At 44.5% G+C, this 12,500-nt stretch overlaps 1 protein-coding gene across 1 annotated transcript in view; it reads right to left on the minus strand.

Annotated features, from left to right (window-relative positions):
- Positions 1 to 12,500, minus strand: part of LOC110498762 (histone acetyltransferase p300) — a 51,645-nt gene that overhangs the window by 6,724 nt on the left and 32,421 nt on the right. Inside the window, exons 12-28 of the mRNA XM_036955543.1 lie at positions 11,455 to 11,537; positions 11,036 to 11,203; positions 9,574 to 10,035; positions 8,829 to 9,255; positions 8,534 to 8,652; positions 8,162 to 8,401; positions 7,329 to 7,417; positions 6,402 to 6,482; positions 5,752 to 5,808; positions 5,574 to 5,651; positions 5,395 to 5,462; positions 5,133 to 5,283; positions 3,753 to 3,899; positions 3,332 to 3,611; positions 2,931 to 3,098; positions 2,528 to 2,689; positions 229 to 510 (exon numbers count right to left, since the gene is read on the minus strand). Of these exons, the coding sequence (XP_036811438.1) occupies positions 229 to 510; positions 2,528 to 2,689; positions 2,931 to 3,098; positions 3,332 to 3,611; positions 3,753 to 3,899; positions 5,133 to 5,283; positions 5,395 to 5,462; positions 5,574 to 5,651; positions 5,752 to 5,808; positions 6,402 to 6,482; positions 7,329 to 7,417; positions 8,162 to 8,401; positions 8,534 to 8,652; positions 8,829 to 9,255; positions 9,574 to 10,035; positions 11,036 to 11,203; positions 11,455 to 11,537 (3,062 nt within the window). The remainder of the gene's footprint in view (positions 1 to 228; positions 511 to 2,527; positions 2,690 to 2,930; positions 3,099 to 3,331; positions 3,612 to 3,752; positions 3,900 to 5,132; positions 5,284 to 5,394; positions 5,463 to 5,573; positions 5,652 to 5,751; positions 5,809 to 6,401; positions 6,483 to 7,328; positions 7,418 to 8,161; positions 8,402 to 8,533; positions 8,653 to 8,828; positions 9,256 to 9,573; positions 10,036 to 11,035; positions 11,204 to 11,454; positions 11,538 to 12,500) is intronic.

The raw sequence follows: 12,500 nt of genomic DNA on the forward strand, positions 1-12,500 counted from the left end.
CAAGGAATCAGGATAATCCACAGTACTGTTGACCAAACAGTGGTTTTAGTAACCCCCTAAAAAAGTACAAGCAGGAACATTGTGTAGCCTAATCATTGAAAATTACAGACAAACAAAATTGTGTCGTAAGAGGAAGGCAATGTTGGTGTTTAATTTTCTGTTTATCGTCCCAGCTCTACCCTTCCTCTCCTCTTCCTCCACCCCTCTAACCTGAACCCTAACCCTCACCTCGCAGACGGTGCAGTGGTAGCGTGTCTCCACGTGGCCCTTGCACTCATTGCAGGTGTAAACGAAGCGGTCCTGGCTCTGGTTGTGGAGCTCCACCAGCATGCACATGGAGCTCCACTTGGACCTGCGCAGCGAGCTGAACTCCAGGTGTTTGTCGCGGGCCAGGGTGAGAAAGGCGTCGCGCCCGTCCATCAGGTCGCAGGCCATTAGGCCGTCGGGGTCCGTGATGGGGCCCAGCGTGTTGGACATAGGTGCCGCTATCAGACGGATCACAAAGAATACCTGGCGAGGAGAGAGCAGAACAGAGTTAATGGAGAAGACATTTAGACCGGTTTTATTTTGTTGTCTGTCAAGGGTCATTTTAACTTGATTGTACAATAGAGGGCACTATATGTTGGGGTCATGGGTCACATGTACAGTTGAAGTCGGATGTTTACATACACCTTAGCCAATTACATTTAAACTCAGTTTTTCAAAATTCCTGACATTTAATCCTAGTAAAATTGCCTCGTCTTAGGTCAGTAAGGTTCACCACTTTATTTGAAGAATGTGAAATGTCAGAATAATAGTAGAGAGAATGGTTGATTTCATATTTTATTTCTTTCATCACATTCCCAGTGGGTCAGAAGTTTACAGGCTTCCCACAATAAGTTGGGTGAATTTTGGCCCGTTCCTCCTGACAGAGCTGGTGTAACGGAGTCAGGTTTGTAGGCTTCCTTGCTCGCACACGCTTTTTCAGTTCTGCCCACAAATTTTCTATAGGACTGAGGTCAGGGCTTTGTGATGGCCTCTCCAATATCTTGACATTGTTGTCCCTTAGCCATTTTGCCACAAGTTTGGAAGTATGCTTGGGGTCATTGTCCATTTGGAAGACCCATCTGCGACCAAGCTTTAACTTCCTGACTGATGTCTTGAGATGTGGATATTTTGAAGCAACATCATTTTCCTGCCTCATGACGCCATTTATTTTGTGAAGTGCACCAGTCCCTCCTGCAGCAAAGCACCCCTACCACATTATGCTGCCAACCCGTGCTTCACTGTTGGGATGTTGTTCTTCGGCTTGCAAGCCTCCCCCTTTTTCCTCCAAACATAATGATGGTCATTATGGCCAAACAGTTCTATTTTTGTTTAATCAGACCAAAGGACATTTCTCCAAAAAGTACGATCTTTGTCCCCGCTGTTTTGGAGCAGTGGCTTCTTCCTTGCTGAACGGCCTTTCAGGTTATGTTGAAATAGGCCTTGTTTTACTGTGGATATAGATACTTTTGTACCCGTTTCTTCCAGCATCTTCACAAGGTCCTTTGCTGAGGTTCTGGGATTGATTTGCACCAAAGTACATTAATCTCCAGGAGACAGAACACGTCTCCTTCCTGAGCGGTATGACGGCTGCATGGTCCCATAGTATTTATACTTGCGTACTATTGTTTGTACAGATGAACATGGCGTTTGGAAATTGCTCCCAAGGATGAACCAGACTTGTGGAGGTCTACGTTTTTTTTTCTGAGGTCTTGGCTGATTTCTTCTGATTTTCCCATGATGTCAAGCAAAGAGGCACTGAGTTTGAAGGTAGTCCATTAAATACATCCACAGGTACACCTCCAATTGACTCAAATTATGTCAATTAGCCTATCAGAAGCTTCTAAAGCCATGACAATTTTCTAGAATTTTCCAAGCTGTTTAAAGGCACAGTCAACTTAGCGTATGTAAACTTCTGACCCACTGGAATTGTGATACAGTGAATTATAAGTGAAATAATCTGTTTGTAAACAAAAAATGACTTGTGTCATGCACAAAGTAGATATCCTAATCGACTTGCCAAAACTATAGTTAGTTAACAAGACATTTGTGGAGTGGTTGAAAAACGAGTTAATGACTCCAAACTTCCGACTTCAACTGTATATAGATAGCACATGAAAGGTTAGCACAGGTGAGAGAGGGCATACAGGTCTTACCATATCACAGAACATGCTCATAGATTTCACCTCTACGCCTTTTCTATGCAAATATTTGTATTGGAACTAAACCATTTATCTTTTGTATGCTCAATAAATGGGAACTTCACCCGAAAAGAGTTAATGTTTGGAAAACAATTTTGGTTCTCTCCTGTGCCATTAGCTTTTTATAGGAAATCGCGACTACAACGGTCTTAGTGGAAAGTGTTTAGGTTGTGAAAGTGACTCGTTCAGATCTTAAACCTGATTCTCACCAATTTACTCCAAGCGAGGCTGATTTACTACATAATTTTCGCAACTTAGGTTCAGAAATACAATAAAAACACGCAACAGTCACTCCCTTCTACCTCTTTGTGCTTCTCCATGCTGGCGTAGAGTTTCTGAGAGAGGTCATTGGACACGTTGGGCAAGCCTGGCTTCTTCTTATTGGCTCGGCTCATGCTGCTCTTATTCTTAGAAGTCTTCTTGGTGTTCTTCTTCTTGGCGTTCTTGCTGTCGCCCTTCGTGGCCTGGAGGTGAATTACACACACCACAGTAGTAACCATTTTTTTTTTTTTTTTTTTTACAACCAATGTAGAAATGCAATTCATACAAAAATCTATTCAACATTTTGTATTAAGTGAAACATAAAAACATAATCAAATTATCACACTGATTGAAAGAGATCAAATGAAATCACATCAAAACAAACCCAAAGATCCATATGAACACACTGCAATGTACCTTGTGGTAAATGTCCATCCCACTTACATCTATGCTCTCGTTGGAAGTGCTGTTTTCCTCTCTCTTCCTCTCCTCCTCCTCCTGCTCCAGCTCCTTGATGCTCTCCTCCAGCACGTTGGGCCAGAAGTCCCCCTCAAAGTACGGCAGCTCCTTGGCACTTGTCAGACGGTCCTCCGTGGCCTGCTTGAAGATGTCCTGAGCGAGGGACAGAAATATATTAAACGCAGATTTAACACGCCACTCGTCCTGCTTTATGAAACAAATGAGTAACACCACTTCAAGTTGTCACAACATGAACGGTGATAAAATGGAGCTTCTCAGAGGCCAATCCATGACTGTCCTTGTGTGCTCAACCCTCCACTTGCCGAAGAAGACAATTTAATAAAATTCTAACTTTGACCCCGCAAGGACCCCTCAAGCCTCTTTACCTTGAAGTCATGCACAATACGCTCTGCCACAGCCTTGTCCAGCATCTTCCTATACCACTCCTGAAGCCTCTTGGGCTTGGGGATCTTCTGGTCCATAGGGTGACAGTGGAAGATGTAGTCGTCCCCTTCACTAGGTGGGCACGCCCAGATGTGACCCGTCGTGTACCCCAGCTTCTTGACATACTCCAGATAGCCAATGAGAATCTCATGGTAGACGCCCGTCCTCAGAGAACGAGGCTGGAAGAAGTGAACACTGTCCAGGTACGAGATGTACACGCGCCTGGGGAGAGATGGAGAGGGGAGAGATGGAGAGAGGAGAGAGAGAGGGCGGGAGAGAGCAAGGATGAGGTCCAGTCCTTAACATTAACATAAAACTGCTCCCCACGGAGTTGAGAAAATGTACCCTTCCAATAACTATCACCTCTGATTGGGAGGAGGGCAGTCCGAGCCGTACTCCTGTACATGCATGCCGAAGAAGCAGACATCAGCTCCATCGATGTCCTCAAACGCAAACAGGGCTTTCGTTCTGTATGGGAATGACTCACACATCTCCCCAGTGTCCACAAACCTGGAGAGAGACAAGAGACGTCTGATGCTAGAATGACAGCATGCATGCATACTAACAGGTTTGGTAGGTTACTTTCTAAATGTAATCCGTTAGTTTCTAGTTACAGTACCTATGCATAATTATCAGTAACGTAACTTTTGGGTTACCCAAACTCAGTAATGTAATTGATTACTTTCACTTACTTTTCAATTACTTTCCCCTTAAGAGGCATTAGAAGACAAAAAGGATCCATCAAACGCATTTGGTGTGTCATCATAGTGGTCTCTGACTTGTGGTCAGACTTGCTCAAGTGAAACAAACTTAAGTCCAATGCAACTGTTCTCAATATTAAATCATCTCTAGGTAACAATTAAGTACCAAAATGTACTTCTTAGAAAGAGCAATTACTGCAGCAAGAATTTAGCTAGGACTGTCTGAGTGGTCCAAGTTGGGAGGGGAAAACTGAAAACTAGATATTGGCAGAGAGGTTTGGAACTCTTTCTTATTGCTCTATTAACCAATGTACCACCTGGTGATGTCACCAGGCAGGCCAAAACGCCATCCCACCACAAAAGGCTGACATTTCAGGCTCTTTTCAAAACAACACTTTTACAAAAAGGCTATTTATAATTTTACAATTTGACCGTATTATTCAAATCTCATAGTGTGGAAATATATAAAAACAAGAAAATCACATTTTTGACTGCACTGGACATTTAAATTTGCACCTTTTTTCCAATGCTAAATTGAATGTCATTGTTTTCTCAAAGGTGACATAACGTATTTTTTTCCACAAACATCCTTTCTGAATGTAAAAGTAATCCAAGAAGTAGAAATCTAGTTTCTCCAAAAGTATCCAAAGTGACTACAATATTTTTGATTGGTAACGTAACTAACTACAGTTAGTTTTGGTAATCAGATTACATGTAATCAGTTACTCCCAAACCCTGCATACCAATATATTTATATATTCACCATCTTTCATCATACTGCTTCTCCATCTACCATGCTCTGGTCTCAAACTCTTTCTACCTTGCAATTCTGAAACGGAAAAAAACCCCTCTCAAATTCTGAGATTAAAAAAAGGTGATCCAATCCTCTCAGATTTACAGTGCCTAGGGGTAGCATCTAGGGGTTGATTTGGGATTCAACAAATTACTACATTAACCCCACTCGTTCTGCCTCTTATCCCTTTCTCCTGTTCTACTTCAGGGAAACACGCTCACTATTCCCCCAGTGGTGCCTGTCCCTTACCTGGACTTCATGCCTGGTTTGACCTCCACCACCTTGTCTGAGACGTGGACCACTCGGATGGTGACGTCACCCGACTCAGGGTGGCTCTGACGCTTCAGGTAGTCATTCACTCTAGTCTCCAAATAACAGCCCAGCTTAGTGTGGGGCAACCCTGGAGAGAGGGAGATAAGCTAGGTAAAGGAGGGAGGAACTACCTCAAATGATGACGGGTAAGTAATATTTAGGGTTAAAAAGAAGGGGAAAAAAAGACATCGGTACTTACTTTTGGCAGCATACTTGTTCTCTCTCCGCGTCTTATTCAACTTCTTTAAGCAGCCATCACAATTAAAACTGGTGGGTGAAAAAGTTAATTAGCGTCAGTAGAGATGCCAGAACCTTCTAATAAGACTAACTGCTTCCTCTCTTCTCGTTACAGGGAACAAGGCATGCAGACAGACTTACCCTAACGGCCAGATAGTGTCGTTGTGCAGGACACAGATCTGGTGCATCTTACGTCCGCAGTCCATACATTCCACAAGTCTGCAGAGAGGAACGAGAGGAGAGAAATAAATCAGACTGCTTACGTCGCCACAACTAAATGTAATTACTCAACAAGATACACTTCCAACGGTGGACTTACAATTCAGGATCCAGTGTGTCATTCTTCTTCTTCTCAAACTGATCTTTACCGATGGAACTGAAATTAGAAAGAAGAAATGTAACACACATACCGCAACAATAGCAACCAGGCCACCCCCAGTTAAAATGCCTCATGAAAAAAAAATGTTGAAAGGGTAAGGTGGATGAACCACAGTCTAACCAACCAATAAAATACAGCTTCATAAACTCCAAACTCCAAATGACAATCAGGTGAAAGCATTGGATTCTCTGGCAGGGCTCTCATCCAACATTTCATATCAAGTTTAAGACTTATTTGGCCTGATTTTCAAATATGCAATTTTGCAATTTTGATTTACTGAAGAGGTGCTGCAGAACAGATGTAGGCCAATAGAGGAAAACCACAGTCTACGAGGTGAGACAAACAATAACTGCGACAGTAGAGATGTACAATAAAACCAAATCAACTACTGTAGGAGAGAGAATACCACAGACATGTAAGGAAGACATTCACAATAACCACAAATGGAGGTACTTTAAAGCTGATATGAGGGAGAAGCTTAGCATATGAGGAGTCAAATAAAAGCCTATAGATAAAAGTATAGAATAAAGTTTACGTTAAACCAAAAGAAAAGTTGAGGGAAGGCTAGTGGATGGTAACGTTCTACTCACGTCGGAGGCTGGGAGGGGTCGTCTCCCAGGGACACGTTGTCCCCCTGGATTTCGTTGAAGCACTTCTCACAGAAGTGGTACCTGCCAGCAAGAAGCCCAAATTTTGGTGAACTACACCGTTCCCCAACAGCACAGCCAATCACAGAGAAGGCACGGAGAGGCAGCCACCAATCAAGGCATGACAGGGTGGGAGCAAGCACGCAGGCACACAGGAGACAGGACGAGCGCAGAGCAGGCAGGGCAGGCGTCGTCGTCAGAACAGCCAATCATGATTCAGGATGGAAGGAAAAGGGGGAGGGATAGATGGGGTTTGGAGGCGCATGATTGGACCAGACAAAAGCAAGCCAATGCAGAAGTCACAAGCATTGACGACACAGGGAAAGGGCAGAAAGGGTTGGATGGAGGAATGATTTGAATGGTGAGGAGAGAACAAGACAACATCCAGGACAACAGAGCAGAAGGCCAAGGCAAAGCACAGATTAGCGTTTTGGGCAGGAGAAGATGAGCAAAACCATCACAGCTACATATACAGCAGTGACAGAATCAACTGGAGGGGAAGCCTGGGTCAATGCAGATACTGAACAGATGAACAGCGACACAGACAATAGTTCTATTATAGAGTTCATTTTAAAGTGGGTCCTTTCTTATCTATGTACATATTCGTACCTGATCACAGCCTACAGCTTTTGTTAGAAATTGAAGTTTGAAGAAATGTCCAGAAAGGCAGTAAAAAAGGACCGACTTAAAATGTAATTGCGTAAAGCACATGGATATTAAAATGGGGAAAAACGTGGCAAACCATTTACTCCCAGAGAAACACAAAATTCAACATACAGTCATTATGACATTTATCACCATGTGTATGGGTGTGTGTGTGTGTGTGTGTGTGTGAGAGAGAGAGACACACACACTCGGCTCCCTCTCTACCTGTTCTGGTAGCTGAAGTAGGCAGCGTCCCGGGGAATAGTGCACAGCTGCTTCCCATAGCAGCACAACGTCTGGGGAGAGAACTCCAACTGAAGGGAGGGAAAAAAATGCAGGAAAGAGAGAAAGTTAGATGATAAATCAACAATTCTTTAATCCCCAAGTTATTTGTATAGTGCTTTTCAATACAGGTAACAAAGTGATTCACATAAAATAACAACGGTACTAACAAAGAAACAAAGACAGGGGGAAGGACAATGAACAAAGATTACGAATTAAAAATCATACAATAAAGCATCTTTATGTTCAGTAGTGCCAGGAGTTGTTCCAGACCATCCAACCAGGGAAAACTCTGGGCCCAATTCATGATTATGACACAAAGACGATCACTGTATCAGTATCTAGAGCTTCTTCACCAGCCAAAAACAATCTGTTTTCATGGAGGCAATTTGGTTAGGCCAAAGGAATGTGCCAGCCCTGGGTCACATGGCCCTTCAGGCTCTTAGTACATGACAACAGCTGTCCGGCCTTATGGTCCTTCTGAGGGGCTTAACCCTGACATCCACACCACTTCTCTCATTTTCATAAAAAGGAGTCACTCCGGTCATCCCTGTGGACCGCTTAGCAAAGTCATAAATAGCTGCAAGTTTATGTTCAATATTAAGTGTTGAAATGTAATATAGCGATGTTATGCCAACGCTGAAATTAACCACCCCTCGTTTTGGATGTGAAACTAGCAATGCAATAACCACATCTAGCTGGGAACTATATGTCACACACACACAGCTGAATACCAACCGGACACACACACACACACACACACACACCCATCTCACCTTCCTGCCGCAGCAGTAGCCCAGGCTGACCATGACGGGGTCTATCTCAGCCTCGAACACCTCGGCCAGCTTGGAGCAGTACTTGTAGACGCGGGACGTCTTGCGGTTGTACAGCCAGGCGTTGTTCAACATGACCCAGATGTCATCCACGTACTGCCAGGGTTCCTGGTACTGGCCAGTGTCCAGCTTACGCTTTATAGTGGACAGGTCCATGGGGGTCTTCACTATGTCAAAGTAGTCCTGGAGAGGGGTATGGTCAAGTCAAGTTTCCTTTATTATTTGAAAAGTGGGAAATTTTGTGTGTAAAAAGTACATATCTTTTTAATAGAACATTAAAACCAGACTAAAACGGTGTGAATATACAGTACATACAGGTATGCCCAGTAGATGAGGGTCCACAGGCTGTCTGAAGGGCAGAGACTCTGGGTCCTGGCGATACAGAGACTCCAGGGTAGGCATCAAGGCCTGGCGCAGCTCCTCTGGCTTGAAGACTGAGATAGGTGGGAGGAGAAGAGGGGAAGGGGTAGAGAGGTTAGGGTTGAAGTTGGATTCAGAAACCGACTATAACTCCGCAAGAACATAACCACAGATAGTGTATAGAGACGTATAACTTGTACATAGTATATATGCCGTCACAGAATCATCAACAGAATAAAGCAGTCCTTACTCTTCTTCTTGCTCTGGGCACCAGACGGAATACCAGGGGAATCTGATCCCTTCTCCTCCTCTTTCGGCTCCTTCTTCACCTCCGGTTTCCGGTCTTCCATCTTCACCCTTTCCTCACTCTTAACCCCCGACGATGACGTTTCCATGGGAACACCTTTGCCCCCTTGGCTTCCACACTCCTCTTTCTTCACCCCCTCCATTTTGATGGGTTTGTTCTCCGTCTTGATGTTGGATAGCTTCCCCCCCTTGGAGCAGCCTTCCTCCCAGTCGTCCTCCTCGTCCTGCTGCTGCTTGACCTCCGCCTTTGGGTCCACGGAGGCCGAGGCGTCCGACTGGGAGGCCTGCTGGGAGGCCGTGTCCACACTGCTGACTGACGCTGGGGTCAGAGCCTGACAGTCCTGGGACTGGAAGCCACCCTTCTGGGACATCTGTGAGGAGGGATCGAGAGAGAGCAAAAGCTAAAAGTTAGAAAAAGATTGATACTACAAGAGAATGCAACAACAACCCCCATGGGTGTTACAGTGAAGGAGAGAGTCAGGCGAGAGGTCAGAGGAAATTCCTAAATAATTGTTTACTACATTGACCATTAACTGTTCCATTTTGCAGCTGTATGTATCATGGTGGAGTCAATGTTGTGATCACTTCTGTAAACCAATGTCCTATTTATACCATGTGTTGAAAATGGACGATTATAGCAGTATGTTTTTTTTCTAAATGATCGAATAAATCAAGTCAATTAATCTCACCGGAGTGCGAGGCGTGCGAGGGAGCTGGGCTCCATGGGGGTTGGGTGTTGTGGAGGGGTGACCAGGGTGAGATGGCGTGGTGGCCCCTGCTCCCATTCCCTGCTGCATGGGCTTATTGGAGCCTGGCCCCTGGCTGCCGGGCCCTAGCTGCTGCTGGGGGCCTGGGGGGGGCAGCTGGGGCGGGTTAGGGGTGTGGGGCTGGGGGGTCTGTGAGCCTGCTAGCCTGGGTGGTGTTTGGTGGGGTGTAGGGGTGATGCTGCGGGCGGGGGAGGGCGAGCTCTGGCGCATGGCCGAGAGGTGGGTTATTGAGTTGGGCTGCTGGGGGTTGTTGGACGAGGGGCCTCCACCCACACTCTGGGGACCCATGGGCCCCACCGAGGGGACACCGCTACCCCCTCCGACCGAACCGGGCCCGGCTAGAGGGCTGTTGGCGGGGAGAGGGGAAGGAATGGGCATTGGAGTCTGTAGGGAGAGAGAGGGAAACGGAGAGAACAGATGAGGCATTTAGCATTCATACATTATTCAGAGGTTAACATAAACCATGTTCAACAGGGACATCCTCCAATAAACCTCTACATGAGGACACACTAGTGTAGGCAGGAGGGTTTGACTGGTGCATATACAGATGTGTGGGAACGTATTAGTGATTACATTTAGTTGGTTTAGTTAATATGATTCAATTAAAAACTATGGTTGCAACTTCCGAAGTTCACCAGTAAACTACAGGAATTTGAAACTTTCCATAAGTATTTATAATGTAAAATATATAAAATCATAAATTAAGACGATTGTAATATAAATAAAAAATGACAAAGCTGTAAAACATCCTATATAGAACCAGTTGGTGTTACGAAATGAGGATTTCAGCATGAAATATCCTTTATATTGTTTACACACATTTGACCCTGTCAATATGTGTTGTAAATGTTTTGAAACCAAATTGGTGGCAGTTGTGAAAAAAAGTTAATAGTTGGAAGAGTTGCTGAGTTCATTGGAAAGTATGTCATTGTTGATAACATCCTTTCATTAATAAATCATTTCTGGGTAACAATTAAATACCTTAATGTGATTTTTAATTGAAAACAATGGTTAAATAAATTAAAATAGCTTAGCAAAGAGCAATTTCTCAAGCAAGAATTTAGCTAGGAGTGTCTGGGATAGGTAAACTGAAAACTAGCTCTTCTAGAGCTCTTACACTAAAAGGGCATTATAATTTTCACAATGTCACAGTATTATTCCAAACGGAGTGTGGAAATAATTTTATTTTAAAAAAAACTGTTAAATCCCATTGGACTGGGCAATTACAAAAATGACAAAACTCAAGCAACTTTGGTAAACTTTGGGTAGTTTATAACCCTAATTAAAACAAACAGCATTGAAGCCCTCGTTTGGTCAAGCACCAATACTTTTTGCGTACCCAATCTGTCCATCGACATAGATCACATACTTCCACCTCTCTCACCTGTGCCATGCCTCCCTGGTTGCCTTGCTGGTTCATACCAGGCTGTGCCATGCCGGGCTGCCCCGTGCCGAGGCCTGGTCCTGGGCTGGAGCCTGGGAACTGTCCCTGGGGAAGGTACTGGTTCTGGCCCACGTTGGGCTGGCCCATCCTGGGGTTCCCCATGCCCATCTGCAGGAGACAACAGACATGGTTTAGAATAGAACTTATATTAGTCCTTTGACACTTTGGATACTAGGGATTACACTGTATGTGGCATCAATGTATACATTAGTGCTATGACCTATGGTTCCTCTTGCAATGGAATAGGTCTATAAGATCTATTGAAGACTCAAACTTTTATATTTGGGTATAATGGTTTATTTTCAAAAGAAAAGCTTATGCACATTAAGTGCATGTAAAGCCTTGATGAGCACACTGACCTGGTTGATGGGTGTGAGGGGGAGAGGAGGGGTGGACCTCTGGCCCATAGACTGCATCCCCATCTGGTTGAACTGGTTCATACCTGAAGAAAAACAGCCGTGAGGAGCATACAGAGAACACTGCTAGTGTAGCAATTAGGGATATGCATATTTCCCTTTGAGGCTACATGGGATATGATACGTTTTAGTTTGAAACGAGTCGGTGCGATTCGGTTTGATTAGAGAACGAGTCAATGCACTCACATGTTGCATAAACACATTACTTTTTCATTCCAAATTAAAATCTGCTGATGATTTAGCTCATGAGCTGGTCCTCAAAGCTGGATCGGTCTACACTGACTTGTGTGAATCAGGGTTCCCCAACTGGCAAGCCCGATGGTTTCATTTGGGCTCCCAAGTTGAGCAATTAGTTTTGTTTTTATTGTTGGACATAAGATTGTAAAAAACAGGAAATCAGCTCCAAGTGATTTTAATGTTGGGAATCTGTTCCCCAGTATTCCCACACATGGAGACGTGATTGTATACAAATGTATGCAAGGTTCGAAATGATTATGTTTCAGTCAAATAATATATCTGTTTAGGCTTCTTGCAGTCCACAAATGACTTGTTATTATGTTCCAGCCCCCCGACCATCCTCTCAAGAAATTGGCCCGTGGCTGAATGCAGTCGGTCTAAATGGTGTATGTACTTTTGATTGGGGAAGCAGCAAACCTTCACTGTGGGGACAACGTCGGCGATGCATTTCCTGATGAAGCCGGCAACGATGGGGATTAGCTCGTCGATGCCATCGGCAGAGTCGCAGAACATATTCCAGTCAGCGCTAACAAAGCAGTCCTGCAGCATAGCCTCCACTTCGATGGAGCATTTCTCTACAGAGCGCATCATGGGTACTTCCTGTTAAAGCATCGGTTTGTAAACAGGAAGCAGGAGTATAGAACCATGAACTGATTTGCCCAAGAGGGGACAAGGGAGGGCCTTGTGTGCTAGCTTGTGGGTTGAGTAATAGTGGCCTAGGGCGTCATCACCCCTAGTGGCGAAGGAGACGT

This window comes from Oncorhynchus mykiss, chromosome 20 (assembly GCF_013265735.2).
Source record: "Oncorhynchus mykiss isolate Arlee chromosome 20, USDA_OmykA_1.1, whole genome shotgun sequence".
In the NCBI taxonomy this organism is placed as follows: domain Eukaryota; kingdom Metazoa; phylum Chordata; class Actinopteri; order Salmoniformes; family Salmonidae; genus Oncorhynchus; species Oncorhynchus mykiss.